This window comes from Amaranthus tricolor, chromosome 5 (genome assembly GCF_026212465.1).
Source record: "Amaranthus tricolor cultivar Red isolate AtriRed21 chromosome 5, ASM2621246v1, whole genome shotgun sequence".
In the NCBI taxonomy this organism is placed as follows: Eukaryota; Viridiplantae; Streptophyta; class Magnoliopsida; order Caryophyllales; family Amaranthaceae; genus Amaranthus; species Amaranthus tricolor.
In genome coordinates, this window is record NC_080051.1 from 13451835 (window position 1) to 13473490 (window position 21656).

Genomic DNA, 21656 nt, shown 5'->3' on the forward strand with positions numbered 1-21656 from the left:
GTCAAGCGAGCTAAAGATAACTTCTGGATGCATTTCGTCTGACCCTTCGACCAACCCAAAGAGCTCGCTCGGCCGAGCGACCATCAGACTTCTTCATTAATCATCATTAACACCAATAATTCCCATTAATACTTCACCACAATAAATCACACTTAAACACTACAATCATTAAGTTAACAATTTAATCATCTACATTATCATACTCATTGGATTCCAAACCCAAGAGTTACATATAAATGCATACATTAATTGTGCACTCAAGTCACACCATTCATGATACCATTCATAATAAGTAGACAAGTTGCTTTACATCTGGACGTGCTGCATCTGACATTGAGGAATAAATTACTTTTTCCCATACTTTATAAATAGAGGGGATATGCCATTAATTTGGAGGTTGATTTTTTTATTTCACATTATCACTTTGTTCATTTCTCTTACAAATTATCTTTAAATGTTTTTTGCTAACTCCTTTATAAAGGTTTCGGATTTCAAATATTCTCATGAATCCATTTCCATCTTATAGCATTCAATGTGGAGCGAAATAACACTTAGATAAGTAATTACATGACAACATTCATTTTAAAAAGTTTATAAAGATGTTATCATTGTGAAATTATAGATGCGTCAAGTGAAATTTTAAGAAACGATTTCTTAACATATAATCCAAGATTACATGCATATCATAATATTGATTGTCAAATACAGAAGAATAACAAACCCTTGATGCGAGATTTCCAAGTTGCCAAACGGGTATGAATATACACCAAATGGAGATTCTAGAATGTCAGTTATTGTTCCTCTATTGTTGGTCCACAAATGCCGAACGAATTACCACGTATACTAGTACGGAATAAAAACTAATTTCTTATTACTTTTACGGTATATTTTGGTGTTGTAGAGAATTCATAGAGAAAATAATAAAGTAAGAATAAAATAAATCTTAATTTCATACAAATGAAGAACTATGTATATATCATATATATATATATATATATATATATATATATAGATATACTTCATATTATTTCATATGAAAATGCATGCTTTTTCATATAAATTAATTAAATCCAAGTAACACATTGAAGATGCATGTTTTTTTCTTCGTTTTACTTGATGCCAAGTAATATAAGATATGTTTGATTCACTAATTGAAATATTGACTCAAACAATGCATCCAACTAACACCATGTGTGACTTATGATATTCAGTATAAATTTATCCGATTAATACTTATACGTGTAATTTCAGAGGACCCAATTATAGTTAGTAGTAAACTATTTACTTAATTTTCTTTTATATATATATATATATATATATATATATATATATATATATATATATATATATATATATATATATATATATATATATTTATATATATATATATATATATATACATATATATATATATATATATTTATATATATATATATATATATATATACATATATATATATATATATTTATATATATATATATATATATATATATATATATATATATATATATATATACATGTATATATATACATATATATATATATATATACATATATATATATACATATATATATATATATATATATATATATATATATATATATATATATATATATATATATATATATATATATATATATATATATATATATATGTATGTATCAATTTTTCATGGTCTGGTCAATATGTTTTAATTTTTATATATTTGTCAAATTAATATGTATATTGATTTATATATTTTGCATTTATAATCACCAAAATATAATAATTTGTAATTAGTTGATTGCATAAATATCATTCAAGTATATATTACTATATAAAAATACCTACATCTTGAAATATTTAAGTAGCTACCTGTTTTTTATAAAAAATAAATATGTTGTCGGTCATAATATTGTTTTCGGTATGTTGTAGTCTGAAATAAAAAAGGGATTAGACCGAGGAAGAAAACAGACCAATTACTAAATTATGATTTGGTCTTATTTGATTTATGGTTAGACCAAACTTTGTTCAACCCTAAACATAATTTTGATGAAAAGAACACGACTTCATTCAAAATAAATAAATAAAATAAATTATTCAATGAAGTCATCCCAAGGATGGATTAGAACGTCTAACATTCACGACCAAATAATAGAGGTACATTATATTGTAAGCAAAAGGACCCCCAAAGAATTATTAAAAGGCTCATAAAAATTATTGCAGAGCCTCTCCTGAGAGACCGTCTTTATAAGAGACGACTCTTTAGGTCCAGGCCCAACAATTAAAAACAGATGAAAATCTAAAAACTGACGCGCGTGTTTGACCCTATTTGAAATTGGTGTTATAATATTGAAGTTGGTGTTATAAACTATTGAAGTTGGTATTTGAACTTATTAAAATTGGTATTTGGAGTTGGTGTTATATCCTATTAAAGTTGGTATTCTAACCTATTCGGAGATACCAACTTTAATAGGTTATAATACCAACTCTAATAGATTATAATACCACCAACTTCAATAGGTTATAACACCAACTTCAAATAGAATTATACAGCACGCGTTTTTCTGGTAGTTTTTTATTAATAATGGGCCGGCCCATTTGAGACTCGACTTTTATAAAGACGGTATCAAGTAAGAATTTTAAATTTATGGGAAAGAAAACCAAAAAAGAAGTTATGACAATGCAAAATGATGTAAAAGCTTTTGAAAGAAAATTATTATTTTATTAGTACATTAACTGAATTTTTGTTGCAAATCAAGGTCCACAAATAAATTTAAAATGAAACAGTCGTATTATTAGAAGATTTCATTAGTCGTTTTTAGTGCCTAATTTTTCTTATATATTTGTTCGTTACTAATTATAATTTAATTAGTGATGGTAGTAATTTGAAAATTCTCTACGATGATTAGAAACTTGTTAATTCGTAACATGATTAGGAATCGTGACAAGTAACGTGAACTTTGAAGGTTAAACTTAAAGTTGAGCAACTACGCATAACAGTTCGAAAAAAAAAAATTAATTTATTACCGAAGCATATTATGTAACCATGATGGGAGTAAATTAAATATTTTACACATATACAAGTGATTTTTAAACATGAAGTACAAGTTACATAACTTGTTACATGTACAACAATTTTTACCCAAACCTTAAACTATCTTAAATAAACCTTTCTTACACCATATTAGACCAAATTGGGGACATAAATCACCTCAAACCAGCCCCAAAACAGCAGCCCCTAGCTGTCATACTAGCCCTCTTTTAGCCCCAAAACTCACTTGCACACTCCACCAAACTCTACCCAAAGCCCCTATTGTTCTTACCCAAAAACACCATCATAACAAGCATGCAAACATAATAAATCAATACATATTTGCTGTCCATATTTTCAGCTCCATCAATCTTCTTTCACTCTTCATTTTACTCCTTATTTCATTCATAAGCAAAGTTGAGGTTCAATCTTACAATTCCTAGCAAAAACACCTTATTTTCTCATCAAATCTTCTTCAAAAACCCATCTAAAACTTCTGAAAATTTATGTTTATAAACTCAAATCTCCCATAAAAATAATCTTCATCTTAAGAGCTTTCCATAGACACCAAACTTGAAGAAATCCACCAAGTATAGAGTAAGTTATGTTCATTTCTTTATTCCACTAGTTTTGTTAAAACTTGTTCATGTAAAACATTTTTTTTACATGAATCTTTCTATAAACTAAGATCATTATAAAATGAGTATTTTATCTCTAAACTAAGAAAATCATCACTTATAAATCTATAAAAATCGGCCACAATAGAAAGTAAGAAGATGTTTTTCCACAAACATATAAATTTTGTTACTTAAAGGATTCAAGTAAAATTAAGGGACTTAATTAAGTATGTTGCTCAACATAATAAGTATACTCCAAATATGTTAAAATCATCACAAGTATTAGTCTAACAACTCTAACTAGGAAAAGTTAAGTGCATGTTAGAAATCCAAAATTATTATTGATTTTTGGATGAATGCAATATGTTTAGTTGAAGAGTTGGAGTTGAGACTTGAAGGGCAAGGACCCGAAGTTAGAACCACTTCTAAAAACGCGTAGGAGCTTACGTGGGAGCTTATGGAATAATTATATAGGCTTGGAGTCGAGGTATGTCACATGGGGTGATTTTTTTTAAAAGGATTTAAGAACAAGTTGGGAAAGTTTATGTATAAACTTGTTTTTTTAAAAAAAAAAATAAATCCCAAAGAGAAGTTCTTAAATCTTGAAAAATGATGTCAAAATGATAAATTTGAGTATGAAATAATTTATTACATGTATTATTATTGTGGGCATCATGCATGTTGATTTTATAAATTATTGTATGTTTAAGGGCATGTCTAACACTACTTTGTGAACATTATTGTGATGGAAAAGATTATATGAATTTGAAAATATTTGAAATTCACTTTAAAAGAAATTTTCAGTAGCTATATGTTAAGAAAATTTCTTGGATACTTTTTGTTGAGATTATTCGTTAAATTGATATTTTAATGGATTTTAAAGTGTTAAATACTCTTATTATAAAACATGGTATTAGATGAACTCTTCATCATCAAAAATAATTAATAAAAACATATTATAATGTCTCCAACAAGATTTGGCCAGAATATATTTAGTTTGGAATTTTATTATGATTTTTGAATAATCGTTAAATTGTTTAACGGTAAATTGTAAAATGATAAAATATAAAATAATTAGCAAACAAAGACATATAGACTTGAAATTTTTATCACATACTCATATAGACAGTAGGTAAAATTGGTAAAAGTTTGGGAAGGTTTCGTTTACATTTAAGGACCTTAATAATTTTTACTCGGTTATTAATAATCGGTAAGTTTGAAAACGGTAAAATATAAAATAAATACTAAATGATATCTTTTGGACATGAAAATTTTATGAGACACTTATATAAACAGTAAATACATGTTCAAAAATTTATATGGATTTTCGTGACCATATATGGACTTAAATAAATTTTATTCGGTTTATTGCTAAAATAACGATATTAATTATTAAAAATAGCCCACATAATTTTTAATGGTTATTTAAAATTTTATACCCCTTTAAATAGCTGCTGGAATATCATATAATTTTTATAATATTTTATCCGGACTCAAATAATTTTAAACCTATTTTATTCTATTTATCGATAAAATATCTATACAAAATAATAAAACATCATACATGAGTTTTATAAGTTCAAATAGCCTAAAAACATGTTATATGACTTCTGGAACTTTGGTATAATTATATAAAATAAATTATTAATTATTTACTAATTTATCAAATTAATAGAAAATGTTTATTTATTAAAAAGTGTAATATTGTTAATTAAATTTGGGTAAAAATAGATCTATATCAAAAATTTATAATTATATTAATAACCTACTGCCTCATAGTATAAATTAAGTTTAAATTAGATGGTTTATAAATTTTACGAATTTAAGACACCATTTAAATAACGGTAAATACCCAAATTGTCGAAAGTGATTGTAAGATTGTTATAAATTCGCATAACCAATTATCATCTGATGGGACAACCTTAAATTCATTTTAAATAAGGTATTATAATGACTTGATTAATTTGGGCCTTGTTGGAGAATTAATATGTACTTTGTAAATCAATTATCGATTTTATTACCGGCAAAACTATCTCGTATTTAAGAAAATAGTGTTTTATGAAATCTTCTGTCGTAATGATTTTATAGACTTATGAATCATATTCTAGTTGTTTTGAATGAATTTCAAAACCCTTTTAAGTTAAAACCCTTTTAAGTTATATTTACTTTAAGAAGGATTGAAACGAAACATTTTAGTGGTTTCCTTAAAAAAAAAATTATATTGAACTTTAATTATTTTTTGTTACGATGCATTTTCATACATGCTAGTGATGCCCCAATATAATACAAAGGTTATGTTTAATGATATGATTATGCTAAGCACGTTTTACCCATGTGGGAAATATTATGATTTGATTTTGCTAAGTCGCAAATAAAGTATGTTTTGCTATGTGCAAATAAAAGATGTTTATCATATTGAAAAAGTTGATACTTTTGACTTTCAAATGCTATTAAAATTACAAGATATATATTATGTACAAAAAATGTTTTAGCCTAAATGGCGGGTACATATGCCACAGCAAATGTTGTGTGCATGATTAAACGGCTCACCAATGCTGAGCGCGTATTATTCACAATACCATTGTGTTACACTTGCCGGACATGTCGCGGACGGTAGACCGACTACCAAACGAGTCACAGGATGACTCACAGAGTACCCATGTAAACTTATGATATGAGTTTGAAATTGATTTGGATCTATTGAGATCTTATGATTTATGATGAAAAATGAGAATTTGAAATTATTATAGAGCCATTGAACTGGATTTGAATCATAATATGATTTATCAAATGAAAAAGCATATTTCAAAATGAATTTACTCATAAAAAAAAAGGATTCTAATAACTTGTTTGACGGACACTAGTGTGTTTATACTCAGCCTTTTTGCTGATACTATGCTTTGTATGTTTTTCCAATGGTTTTGTTTTTAGAGTAAACCCCTATGGCACCTCGACGGAGAATGGATATGCGAGCGGAAGTTGAACCCGAGTTGGAGTATGACTCCCCTTTTGTTTAGATCTCGTTATTTTATTTGAGAGACTATTAGTTTAGATTTAGACTAATTTAAGGATGTAATTTGAACTTTGGACTTATTTCGATTTGGTTGTAATATTCCTATATTTTGGACATTTAAGACTTCCGTTATATTGCTTGGATATTGGTTTGACCTTTAAGTAACCCCTTAATTGTGTTGGCAAAAGTAAGCTTCCGCTTGATTAATACTAAATTCCAGTTAGTGTTTGTCTTCATAATTCAAGGCGGTTACATAAAATGGGGAGGAAATTTTATTCATTTCTTGTTTTATCTAGAGACATCAACAACATCATACAAGGGCAGCTTTCGTGTGGATTATATCATTACTCAATTGTAATTGCAATGTTCATGTTGGCGCCACACCCTCATGTAACAAGCAATCATTTAATCCACCTATCAAATATCATCTGTAGTTAAGCATTGTTTTTGTTTCAAATCTAAATTTTAATTCTTATAGCTCCTAGTTTGTGTTTTATTTTATGTTATTATGGTCGGTCCTTTTATGTTTTCAGTGTTTATTAAAACAAAAAAAAAACATGTTATGTTATTTTAACATTTTAAAAATCATAAGTAAGTATGGAACTACAAGTCAAGAAGAAAATAAAGGCGGAAATCAATTCAAAGCCCGACAACAAGGAAGTTATTTTCAGCAAGTGACGAGTCAATCTAGGCGTGTGGATTGCATGCTCAAAGTTATCATCTTTAAAGTCCTTTTAGTCCCTATTATCTAGGTAGTTATTTCATGTAAGCAACAATAAAAATCAGAAATTTTAGTTAGTTATTTTAGGTAGTTATTTTCGGTTTTTATGCAAGTTACTAGAAGTTATTTTCGATTTTGTAAGTAATAAATCATGGGATGGAAGTTACGTGAGAAATTACTTACAGAATGGACACATAGGAGGCGGTTATCAAGAGGTTACAACCGACCAAAGTGGTAACTACCACACGATTCCATTGCCGGCCATTAACCCACGGTTTCCTAGTTGGTTTTTTAGTAGTTTTCTTCCGATTTTGCTTTCCTTTATATATAGTTCAGAATATATTACGTTTTTTAAGTAGATGCTTAATGATAAAGAAAACCCCAAACGCTTTGTTTCAATCCTCGTTGTTTGTATGATTCTTGGATTAGAGTCGTATTTGCAAAAGTTCTTATACTTAGTGTAATTGGCGCCTACACTTGTGTCTTAAGTGCGTCGTTACTAGCTACATGGATTTATTGTGAGTATCGAAGTTAGCCATTATTATTTCTTGAATTTCTGTTCGAAAAACACCAAAAATCAACAACAATTTGCTCTCCCTTTCATTCGACATTCACCATTACCATTCCCTTCATTGTTATTTCTTTCATTCCACATTTGGTATTGCAACAAAGAGTTGCATTGTTTAGATGTTGTCTTTGAATTTGGTATTATTATTGTCTACTTTTGAGAATTGATGGTATAGATGGAATACATATTTTAGTTGAAATGGCATAAAAAATTAGAGAGGTTAGTTGAATTCTTCGACTTAGGATTTCACAAAAGTATAACTTTGCTGATAATTCTTTGTGTCAATTCAGGTTTGATTATTTAGGACTTTCGAATCGAAGAGTAAAAGCCAGTGATTCACTCAGGTTGTAGAATTTATAATTCCACTTAAAAAGGTCCCAACTTTAAATCTTGCTTCGTCCCCATGAAAGTCAAGATCGACCCAAATTGTGTGCAAATTTGGTTTAGTTACTTGATCTTGGATGTTAGTTGGTCATAGGTCACAACTATTCTAAATCAAATTCCAAAATAATTAATATGATATGGCGTAAAAAAATTATTAAAATTGAGATTCTACTTTAAGTTGTGTTGAGCGGTAGCATCGAATTATAGAATCGTAGAATTATACGATCCTACAAATAACCTAAAATATGCTAAAATATTTAGTGTCAAATATATTCATTTCAAAAATTTAAACTTGTTAGTTCAAGTTTTGTTTGACTTGTTGATCAAATGCAAAAGCAAGCAATATTGGTTTAAAATGCAATATCTATTAAAAAAAACTTAATTGTATTTAAATTATATTTATGGATCTTTAACCATATATATGTATGTGAAATAAATTAGTGAATAATGTTACTTACCACAAATTCATGAAGTAATAATCTAGAATTAGTGAATCATGCATATAATGATTATACCTCTCAAAATTTTATTTAAGTTGTAAGATTTTACCAACACTACGATTCTACCTATGACCAAGATCACTGGCTTGTTTTCGGATCCTAAAATAGTAAAATAAAATCACGATTTTGATAACTATGGATATAAGTATTTAACAAATTTTGAAATTAATTTGGTTGTGTTTGGGAATAAATAATTCTTTTCAAATTCTAAATTTCAACTATGAAATCATAAATGAAAAATTTGAGAATAACAAGTTCTAGAAAGTTATTCTTAACTTCTCAACTTTAATTACTTTTAAATAAAATGGTAAAATCGGCTCACATCCAAATATGAATTATTTTTATTTTCAAAACATTAAATTTGAACTAGTTTCAGATTTTAAAATATTTGTTCCCCAATATAGCAAATTATTTTAAAATACTATTGATAATATGTTTTATATTTTATATTTTGTATTTTTTTAATAAAAACTTAACATTCAATAAAATTGAATGTATGGATATTCATATAAACTTTACTTCTAGTTTTCAAAAGACCTCCCTGAACCTCTAAAACACTTGTATTACTAATAGATTTGATATTGTAATTATAAACGTTAAATTGTATATGTATAATATAATTGAACCGACATATATTTCGGATCAAAAGCGATTAGGCCAAATAAAACTTATATAGCAATTATAATAGTTGTCACTACTCACACCTAAGAGTAGAATGTGGACCTTTTCATATCAACTACTCTACTAATCATATTTACCGACAATTACGCCTCACTTTCGGCCAATTTTGTATAATATATTCTTTTGCTCGAGTGTTCTCACAATTGACTATGTATATTTAATTCACCCAAAAAAATTATTTTTCATTATTTCATTTGTAGTAAAAAAATATTAGGGCTGAGTGGCTAATTAACCTACAATTTAGCTGACCCAACAGATAATTGTGCAATTGTGCAATGCATGAATGTATGAGCAATCAAGAAGTAACTAAGAACATACATGAAATTGAAGAACAAAAAATTTAAGTTAAAAATAAGAGAAGAACAAAGTAATTTGGCAGGTGAGAAAATTTTTTTATAATTTGTTCTTTGACTAATAAATCCACCCAATGCAAACAAGGGAAGCCAAATGTATTGTTTACCGGAGATTACACAAGTCAATACATAGCTAATAGAAAAGGGTTTAGCCACAAAGGATTTATGTCTCTTTGTCACAAAAAGGTATAAGCAATAGATGACAAAACCCCTTGTCGCTAAAAAGAAATTTAATTTTGTCTTTATCAGTGCAATTGACAACAAAGCTCTATTTTGTCACATAACTCGTCGCTTAAACATATTCCAGTTCATAAAAAGAATCGAATATTTGTCATTATTTTCAAATAATAATACTCTCTCCTATTTAAGCTACTTGTCCCATTTTCTTTTCACACTTGTTTAGGTAATATTTTAACCTTTAATATCTTTAATAGTGCATGATTAATAATAAGGAAAATTATTAATGGTATCCTTCAATTTTTGCACTTTATCAATAGTGCCCCTAAGTTTTTTCGATTATCAATGGTATCCTCGTGTTATTAAGCGTTTTACAACCATAACCTTTTCTAATTTTTCTGTCCATAACCGTCAAGAATTTTCTTTTTCTTTTATTTTTTTTGAATGTTTTAAATTGAAAAATAAAAGAAAAAGAAAAAATTTAACGGTTTTGGACGGAAAAAAATCAAAAAAGGTAACAGTTGTAAAACGCTCAATAACACGAGGGTACCATTGATAATCGAAAAAACTTAGGGGTACCATTGATAAAGTGCAAAAACTTAGGGGTACCATTGATAATTTTCCTAAAAATAATCTTTGCATTGAGACGAATAAAACAAGATCCCACTTGAGTATATATTAACTTATTAATTAAGAACAAATACAAATTAATAGTGTTTAGTGAGTTATATCAAAAAAGTAAATGGGACAAGTAGGAAGAATAGGAGAGAGTAATAATAATCACTAATCTGTTTAACAATAATAACAAATATTTAATTTTTTTTTATAAATAATATTAATATAAACAATAAAAGTAATTTAGATGACGTTTAATGAATAAATTAATCTTAGATTAAAAAGTAAATATATATTACAAATTGTTTACATTAATATATATAAAATAATAAACGTAAATATACAAAACTTAAAAATAACAACCACAACTGGAGCGACTACCACCATTGTGGGTATTATGCGATCCTCGAGAATCACCAAATCCACCAGGGCTAGTTCTCATATCACCACCTCAACCTTGACGACCACCGCCTACTCCCACTCCATGGCCTGCATTACTACTTTCCCCTTGTAATGCATCACGTAATTGTAGGCATGTCTCTTCCAGAGACTGTAAGCAGCCACACATTTCCCATATATCTTCTCGAGTAGGCTTGTTCTCGGGAGTTGAGCTTGCATGAATATGCAAAAGTCATGCATATGTTGCTGAAGCTCAGAAAGATGCTACCTCATTTCATTTTGAGTAGCATGCTCTTCTCGAGAAGTGAACCAATTGTCAAATAAATTGGGGTAGTAGTATTCATTGGCAGACCTCAAACCATAATACCAAAGAGCTATAAGCGTTTTTTTTTTGTTCTTATTTACCTCTATGATCGCATCTACATAAATTTTGGAGTGATCAGGTTCTTTGCCCATTCTTATTGCCTCTGCTTCTAGTTTGCGGTAGTGCTCCTAAAAAAATGAAAATTGGAAAACAATCAAATATAACCAATAACCAATAAAACTAGTACTAATTGAATTTCAACTTACTTCAATTGTCGTTTTCGGTGATTAGAACATGTTCGCCATCTTTGTTGCGTACTTTTTTGGCTTGTAACAACTTATAAGGAGTAGGCTCTAAATTGCCGGATTCCTCGACCTTCAAATATTCATAAAGTATTAGTTTAAATACAATTATAAGTTTAATTACTTAAAAAATAATTAATGATATATTAACTTACTATTCTTTCGCGTAATTGCGTGGCAGAAACTGGACCACAATGGTGGGTAGGTGTAACACCCTCACAATAGGTCAAATTTTTTAAAACACTTTTAATGAAAAACATTAGTCAAAACCTACTCATGGGAGTGTTACCGCCACATCTATATATAAGAAAATAAATGTAAGGCTTAAAGACTAAGAAATAACTTAATAACTTTAAATCCAACAAAAGGTCTTACAATATAAAAAAAGACTAAAACGCAATCAATCTCCATATAAAATTTAAACAATTTAAAGTAAAATTTAAACTGAGATGTGATTATAATAAAAGCTACTTTTATAGGTGATCGTCACTCTACGATTCCCACGTGAAAAAAAACCTGCAACATAAGAATGCAAGAAAAACAAGGGAAAAACTCCCAAAATCAGGAAATTGAGTAATTCCAACTCCATCCTGTAAAACATTTAAGTTTGAAAATAAATTAAGAAAACAAAACATAACCAAATTGAAAATAAATTTAGAAAATAATATAAAGCTGAGTTAAAAAATAAATTTATGGAAACAAAATAATATCACATAAACCAATTTATTAATTTGATATTTAATAATGACAAACACATAATTAATTTTTAATTTGAGGGAACGAGAGTGCCAGTAGGCCGAGGCTTTACCTCTATACCTACTTCATCAAGAGGTCGTCACCCTAAATAATTCATCAAGGCTAGTAGAGTAGTCTCAGGTAACCTAGTGTGCACACCTCTTATACTTGGATCACAACAAATAGAAGGAAGACCAAACATTGTATCAAGTAGCAGAAATAATAATACACTAATGGAAGCTATACTAACCAAACAGGCAATCTGTTCATCACCCTTATACTTGGATTACAACAAACATAAAAGCTTTATTTCCCTCGTGTTACACTTTACGTGATTTAATATATTTTAATATTTAGTCGCGAGCACACAAACATATAATCAAACATACATTATTTATTTTATTTTTTGATCATAAATTTTCCCAATAAATATATATATCAGGAAATCGAACTGAAATCTCATTTTCCAAATCACCAGGCTTATATTAATTGGTGAAAATAGGAATCAATATCATAAAAATTTCTCTTTCAAATTCAATCACATTTAAAATGATTATTAAAATAATAATGTAACTTTATCAAAATAATAATATTATAATTTAATTATGTAACAAAGTAGTAGTAAATATTATTTTTAGAAAAAAATATAAAAAGTATAATATCATACAAAATCACATTTTCCATCTAAACACATCAATTATCACTTAACACATAATACTAACGGGATAGCCCCAATTAGATGGACATTGAGAATTACCTTGTCACGCGATCCTAGATAAACGTACACTCTTAATAATCTCTGTCTACGAATCCGCTGTCTACACGATAAAATAATATATCTCAATTTAATACCCCAATCAACCCATTCAAAAATAAATTAAAAAAGACTGTCGTTTTATAAAATTTATTTAAAATGGCAGTTTCAAATGTAAAAATTTTAAAGAGTAGAAGTAATGGTTTTTAAAAAAAAGGATAAAGTTTAAATAATAATTAAAAGGATTTATAAAAAAAAAAAGAAAAAGAAATTTTAAAAAAAATAAAGAGAATTGGGTTACATAGTCCCAACCCACGAAAAGAGAAGAGGTGAGGGAAAGATGAGGGAGAAGGAGAAAGGGCGTAGGAAGAAGGGCTGGCTGCCAGAGCCGGCGGTGGCTTTGGTGGCCAGCGTCGCACGCCGATGATATCCCGGTGACCGTCGTATCGCCGGAAAACTAAGGTTAGAAAAAAATATATATATTTATTTATTTACTTATTTATTTATTATCATTCTTCAAATAAAAATACGGGTGTTTTTCAATTAGTAGCATAAATTTTTAGGTTTTGAATATAAAAACCCCTAACAAATTGATGAAATTCATACCTTTAATATCCAAAGTCTCGCCTTTTCTTGATTGATTTTTATGTAATTGGAAGATGGAGAAAGTAGTTTGTAGTATAAAAAGAAAGTGTGAGTGATAATATGTGAATCAATTAGAGGTAATTTGATTAATTTATAGTTAAATGAGATTAGTTATAAGATTTAGATGGAGAAGTGGGAAGTTATTTGTTAATGGGGAGGGAAGTTGAAGTAGAGTAATGTAACCGTGAATTTAGTTTTTGCAAACATCCTTTTTTTTTATTCAATTTCTAAATTATTTTATTTATTATTATTATTATTATTATTATTATTATTATTATTATTATTATTATTATTATTATTATTATTATTATTATTATTATTATTATTTATTTATTTATTTAAAATAACCGGATATTACATACACTCCCCCTTAAAACAAAAGTTCGTCCTCGAACTTAAAGTTAAAACTCAAAATGCTGAAATACTAAAAGAAAATTGGGCTGTTTGATAGACTCACATCACCCCCTATTTTAAGAAGTTTCGTCCTCGAAACTCAAACGTACCTGTTCATAAAGTTCGGGGTATTGCTTTCTCATGTTAACTTCGGTTTCCCATGTCAACTTCGATTTCCTATGTTGCTTCTTCGGTTTATTGGTTCGTCCATAATATCTTAACCAACATAATTTCCTTCTTCCGGGTACATCTTGTTTTGGTATCAAGGATTTTTATTGGTTTTTCTTCAAAGGTAAAGGTTTCATCAAGTTTAATGGTTTCAGGTTGTATGATATGGGAAAGGTCATGGACATATTTTCGGAGTTGGAAAACATGAAAGAAATTGTAGACTTTGGCTAGGTTCATAGGTAAGGCTAATTGATGTGTTCGTTTTTAGAGCACATTTATCTCCTTATATTGTATTGTCGAGCATAAGATTGAACAATGGCAAATTTGCCTTGACCTTTATGAGGGTTTGAACAGTGAGACTAGGGGATTAGTGGATGATGTTTACTCAAGCGCACTCCTCGACCAAACCCCGATTCTATGTCTAAATTTTAGATGGTTGGCCAAGGACGACTTTAAGAAAGAATATCCCGGTTTCCCTCCCCTTGAGGTTCCACTAGCATACCCTTTTATTGATTACACATATGGTGATACACCAATGGGGGATGAGTTGGAGGGAACGTGGAGTGTTAACCAATTGATAAGGGCTTTTAAGAAGAGACTAGAGACCCATGACCACCTTCTGTCCATGGCGTTAGACCACGACCTAGACTCCCCTTGCTCTGTTGCTTACTCCCCTCCATCTCTTAATGATCAACTTATGGATGAGTTTTATGATGATATGTACAATTAGGAGGAGTTTACATTCCCCACATTCTTGCATCATGACTCTCTCGTTCCTTGTGTTGATGCACCACCTACCGGTGAGGTTCTTGTTGAGGTGCCTTGTACACTTCACTATGATGAACCCTTCGCATATGTGCATGATCATCTAGCTAGTGAACCCAATGACTTAGAGGTAGATACGCCCTCGATGGAGTCTCACCCTTAGTGTGCCTTCTATTGAGTCTCACCCTACACCTCTTAGCCATTGTGAGATGCTTCCCATCGCCCTCCATCATGCTCAACTTGATGCTTGTGATGCCTTACCGCTTGCTTTCCTCCCTCCTCCTTTTGTTCGTTCTTCCTTCGGCTTTTCATCTCGTTATGAAAAGTCGATCTTTGTTTTGTATCTTCTTTTCTTCTTTCTGCTCTCCCATTTCCACTCCCCAACTTCTGCTGTTGTGGGGAGTGAGTTTGACAAACTCCTCCAGAGTTTGACTTACCATATAGTGAGTCAGGTCTAGCTAAAGACCTTAAAGAAGCGCTTGTTGGGAGGCAACCTAATTGTAAATATTAGTTTTTGTTTCATTTTTGTTCTCTTTCATTGCATTGCATTTTTGCTAGTCAGTGCTCACGTTTGGTTTGTAGTGTTGTTTGTTAGAAGTTGCAGAATCAAACGACCATTAGCATTGACCCTCGATATGAGGTTTGTTTGCGATTGATTTGATGATGTTGAGAGGGTCAATGGTAACGGTCCCGAGAGGGCGAGAAAGAGGAGAAAGGAGGCTCGAAAGAGTAATGCATCAAAAATGAAGAATATAGCTTCACCCTGGCTTGGGGGAGGCAATCACTCTAGCCTCGCGCTTCTTACCTCCACTTCTTCCAAGGAGCGGAGAGTTCTTTGCCCATTATGATGGTGGTGATGGTAGTGCTAGGAGTGAAAGCCCTCCTAACCTAAGTATGACCTTCTTCCCTCTCTATTATTGACTAGCTTTTGTTTGTGTTGGGTATTGTGACAATCTTGTTGACCTCTGTTTTAAACATTTCATCTTTTCCTTCTCTCTCCTTCTTTGCTAGAGACTAGCAAAGGTTTGGCTTGGGGAAGAGTTGGTCGACACTATTGTCACCATTATCCATTTTTTTGTGCATTTAGTGTCATTTAGGTCTAGATGGCATGTATTATTTTGTATATATTTTACATGTTCACCTTGCATTCATGACATACTGTATATATTGCATATTCATGCTTTATTTTTCTGTTTTCAATAAAAATGTTTTGAGTTGTGAAACTAGCATGCAAGCTTCTGGTGTGTACATCTGTGGCCTTATGCATACTCATATTTTCTTAGCCCTGTGCCTGTTTTGGGATCAAGTAATAGACCGTTTTCTGCCTGACTTTGAGGATCTGGGTTTGCTTGGTTGGTGGCTCGGATGACTACCTTTTGAGGCACATTTCGACTAGCCTGTGAGGATTGACCCTTTTTGGACTTCTTTCGAGTTCCATTCATTTTGAGTGCTAGTTAGGAGGTCTAAGTATTGTCTCTGTTCTCCTCCAGCATAGTTTGCTTTTCCTAGGGCTAGGGATGATAACACGTTTGTTAGATTTGAACTAAATAGCCAAATAGCCTACCATGGACGTAAATTCACTTTAGGTTAAGCCAAGTTCTTGCCTTTACCTTTTCTTTTGTAGCCACGCTATTTAAACTCCACATGAGCCAAAGTTTCCCTCTTTTGACCTGAAGGATAGCGTAGTGATGGTGGGGTTGGTGTGAGTTACATTGTGTTGTGGGCTTTTTGGTTAGTCTAGTGGTTGTTGGTTTATTATAACTCTATTCATTCATTTGTTGCTCACATTATTTCTCCCTTTTACTCTTTTGCTTCACATAGTGATTATCACATTTATATATGTACACATTCATTGAGTGAGGAGACCTTCCTCTTGTTTTTCATATATATAATGGGTAATATTTAAGTGATAAAATCTATACTTTCATTTGGGAGATGAGCTTGAACACACAAATTGTGATAAAATTCAAAAATTTTCATGGTGTTTTATGATAGAGTTCATTCGTGCTTATTTGTGATTTTTGGGTTGATATCATTATTGGATACGGAGTTTATTGGTTTTTCATGAGGTGTTTTTGGTATCTTTAGTCTTGGGTCACTTGCTATCCTTTACTTTAGCGCCACATTCCCAAATGTATCCCACCTTAACCCAAAGCCAACGTTACAACCCTTCATAAACCTGTTCGACTTGGTCTGATTAGTATGTTATGTGCTGGAGTGCAGATATGACACAATCCCCAAGATTTTCCCCTATTAGGTGTTTGATTCCCGACTCATCTTTAGTCGGATGATTATGAGCAAAACACAAACTATAATCAAACACATGAGCGTTATTACATATTTCTCACATCTTTTGAGAAATGACCCGGGGAGCGTAGACTCGTGACATCTCTAAGTAGTGGGTGGCATAGCCTGTGTGGTAGCTTACTTAGTGATCCTGAGTCCGTGGAATTGGTCATTCTTCTTGGTATTGTGCTCTTTTGAGACCATTATACTAGCACACCCATGGCTAGGGAAGAGTATTGCTCGTCCACAGCTTGCGTTGCTTTGATTTCCACTCACCATGTATGTTTGTATTGGATTTGTGGGCTTCCTTCTGAAAACCCTCACGAGACCTTACTTGTCATCTACGGGAGACCTAGGGGTTTAAAGGGCTTGTCGCACATGCTAAGTGCGATCGTGATTCCTACGAAAGTGAGTCTTAGGTTTTATTACATTCTGTAGTTTAGTTTTGTTTTACTCCGCGCTTTCATGTTGCCCTGCTAGTTCTTTTGCTAGGGACTAGCAAATGTTTTGCTTGGGGGAGTTGATGTGCTCGTTTTTAGAGAACATTTATCTCCTTATTGTATTGTCGAGTCTCGCGTTTTAGAATGGTTTTAAAACACTTTACGCATGATTTTACCTTGTTCTTGTCTCCATGGTGTTTTGAGGTAATTTCAGGTATTTTCGGATAGTTCAAGGTATTTTACGCTGCGTACAAGACTTAGATGCTTTGATCGAAGATTAGACACGCGTACCGAAGCCTTCCCAAACATTCTAAGTCTTCCTCAAGGTCCCCGCAGAGTTCGAAAGGCATCCAAAGCTTTAAAAGATGAAAAAAGACCGTGTAGATAGCCATTCGGCCGAATTGATTCACCATTCGGGCGAATGGGCATTGATTCGAGCGAACCACACTTTGATTCGAGAGAATGGCTGCAAAACCCCATGGAAATGTGCCTAGACATGCTAGAAACCCCGAGTGGAGCCCCATTCGGTCGAATGGGTGCCCATTCGGGCGAATGTACATCCAATTCGGTCGAATTCAAGCCCCAGACTGCTTGACTTCTTTTCTTCGCAAACCAAACTTCGAGGGCTTTTAAGGCATTTTACTCCATTTGTTTCTTAGCTTATAAATACCCCTCATTTCTGTAAAAAGAGGAGGATGCCTAGTTTGAGTGCCTTAGTGCCTCATTTTAGAACATCAAACCCTTTAGTGCTTTCTCTAGTTTTTGCCCTAATATGGATTTGTACTTCTTCATTTATGCTTTTATCTACTTTCATGTCACTTTATTTATGTAAGTTTATTTCTTTAATGATTTGATGTCTTTATTGCTTTCCTCTATTGCTTCTTTCTATTGCTTTTCTTTAATGCTTTCATTTAGTGCTTTCTTAGTATAGATTTAATGCTTTCATGTTCTTCAATTCCTTTAATGCTTTCTTTGTTCATTGCTTTTCTCTCTAGTATGTTAGAGTAGTTTCCTTAGGGGTTTTAGGTTAGAGAAACCCTAGGTTTGGTCTTGTCTTCAATTTTTAGGATTAGGTTTGAGGTTGATGATGGTTTTTGATTCAATTCGAATCTTGTCCTGCCACTCCTAGAGAGACATAGGGCGATTATAGGTTGTTCGCGTTGCTTATAGGGTTACCAACTTCCTCTCAATACCTAGAGTGTCTTGATTGATTATCGTTCAAACTCCCTTGACCTAGCTTATGTTTATTTCCAATAGACCATCCTAGGGTGGACATAGTCTACTCCCCGCTTGTCTTTCATTGTTGAGTTTCACTTTTTATTCTTGTTATTAGTTAAGTTCACCCACCAACCAACCTTCCATATAACCTTCCCACACCAAGTCTTTATGCTAGCATCCCTTGTCCTTGTGGTTCGACCCCTGACTTACCATTACACTCGTTGTAGTAGTATCAAGATGATTATAAATATTGTTTGCATAGCCAAGGCTTCTAGTATTAACAACGTGCTGGAAACCGGTTATCACTAATCTATAGGCTACTTCCCCAATTCGTTCTAATACTGCATAAGGACCTATCATACGAGGACTCAACTTACCCTTCCTACCAAATCTCATGACACCCATGGTTGGTGACACTTTGAGAAAAACCTTTTCACCTAATTCAAACCCTAATGCTCTCCTCCCTTTGTCTGCATACAACTTCTAACGATCTTGCGCGCCCCTCATACGTTCCTGAATCATCTTTACCTTCTTTGTAGTCTCCTCAATCATATTCGGTCCTAATCCCATTGACTCATTTACATCATTCCAACATATAAGACTCCTACACTTTCTCCCATATAGAGCTTCGTAAGGTGTCATTCCTATGCTAGAATGAAAACTATTATTGTAAGAAAAATCTACATACATCAAATTATCCTCCCATGATCCACCAAAATTCATAACACATGCTTTTAACAAATCCTCAAGTGTCTGAATTGTTCTCTCTGCTTGACCGTCTGTTGTTGGATGAAATGCAGTACTGAACTTTAGTATCATACCCACTGCTTCTTGTAGCATCTTCCAAAATTTGAACAGAAATCTCAAATCTCAATCCGATACAATGTCTATAGGCACACCATGCAATCTCACTACCTCTTGAAAATATGCGTCCGCCATCTGTTGCATTGTCTAAGTATTGTTCATAGCTACAAACTTTGCTGTTTTAGTTAATTGATCCACTATCACCCATATGGCATTCTTCCCTGTTTTCAACTTTGGCAATCCTAATACAAAGTCCATCAAAATCGACTCCCATTTCCATCCAGATACTTCTAAAGGTTGCAATTTTCCCCCCGGCTTAATATGTTGAATTTTCACCTTCTGACACGTTAGACACTTCGCCACAAAGCCTGCCACTTCACGCTTCATGTTGGGCCACCAAAAGTTCTTCTTAAGATCCTTATACATCTTATCAACACCAGGATGTATTGAGTATGGAGAATTATAGGCTTCAGTAATTATCTTAGTCTTAAGCTTGTCATCATGCGGTATGCACCATCTTCCTTTATACTTCATTATGCTATTTTCATCGCTTTCGAACTCAGGTGCTTGACCATCCTCCTTCAACTTCTTCAACTTAGTTAACCACTTATCCGTAACTTGCTTCACTCTAATTTCCTCAAAAATATCGGATTCAACCGTCATTCCATTTAATTGAGTACTCACATATCCATACTCTATAACTTCTAAGTTCATCCTACGAATCTCTTCACACAACTCATCTGCCAAAATTAATGCATTCATTGTATGACTTGACTTCCTACTCATAGCATCAGCTACTTTGTTTGCCTTTCCTTCACAATACTTCAAATCCAGATCATAATCCCTAATGAGTTCTAACCATCGTCTTTGTCTCATATTCAACTCATTTTAAGTGTACAAGAACCTCAAACTCTTGTGATCAGTATAAATCTTGCACTTCACTCCAAATAAATAATGTCTCCAAATTTTCAATGCAAGACTATAGCCCCCAACTCTAAGTCATGTGTCGGGTAATTCTTCTCATGCGGCTTAAGTTGTCGTGAAGCACATGCTACCACTTTCCCATATTTCATCAACACACAACCTAGTCCATTCTTAGATGCGTCTGTATAAACTTCATATTCTCCACTTTCATTCGGTAAAGTTAGCACAGGAGCAGAAGTAGGACTTGATTTCAACTCTTGAAATGTCGTTTCACACTTCTCATCCCATTAGAACTTAGTGGTCTTCTTCATCAAGTTAGTGATAGGTTGAGTGATTCTAGAGAAATTCTTCACAAATCTCCTATAATATCCGGCTAAACCTAAGAAACTTCTCACTTCTGTCACATTACTGGGTGTAGGCTAGTTCATTACTGCTTGAACCTTTGAGGGATCTACCGCTACTCCATCCTTTGTAACTACATGCCCCCAAAATGCTACTTTTTCCAACCAAAATTCACATTTTGAAAACATGGCATACAACTTATTCTCTCTTAAAATCTTCAAAACTTTCCTTAAATGAGCCTCATGCTCTTCTCGATTCATAAAGTATACTTAAATATCTCAATAAAAATAACTACAAACTTATCCAAATAAGGCTGAAAAGTCCTATTCATAAGGTCCATAAAGACAGCAGGCGCATTAGTGAGTCCAAAGGGTATGACAGTGAACTCATAATGGCCATACCTTGTTCGAAAAGCTGTTTGGCCTATATCCTCTGCAATTCGTAATTGATGATAACCTGATCGCAAATCAATCTTTGAAAATACTCCTGCACCCCTGAGTTGATCAAATAAATCCTCAATTCTAGGAAGTAGA

At 31.9% G+C, this 21656-nt stretch overlaps 1 protein-coding gene across 1 annotated transcript; it reads right to left on the reverse strand.

Moving 5' to 3' along the window:
* Positions 1-20825: 20825 nt before the first annotated feature.
* Positions 20826-21383, reverse strand: LOC130813450 (uncharacterized). The gene is made up of 2 exons (XM_057679283.1): positions 21213-21383; positions 20826-21056 (listed from the first exon to the last, which is right to left on the reverse strand). Exons 1-2 carry the CDS (start codon positions 21381-21383, stop codon positions 20826-20828), a joined length of 402 nt encoding a protein of 133 aa, XP_057535266.1.
* Positions 21384-21656: the final 273 nt, after the last annotated feature.

Bases quoted from the DNA above. Each gene is read 5' to 3' on its own strand.
- LOC130813450 (XM_057679283.1), bottom strand. From the start codon at position 21,383: ATGAATCGAGAAGAGCATGAGGCTCATTTAAGGAAAGTTTTGAAGATT. The intron at 21,057-21,212 runs GTAATGAACTAG...TGGGATGAGAAG, and splicing joins ATCCCTCAAAGGTTCAAGCA to TGTGAAACGACATTTCAAGA.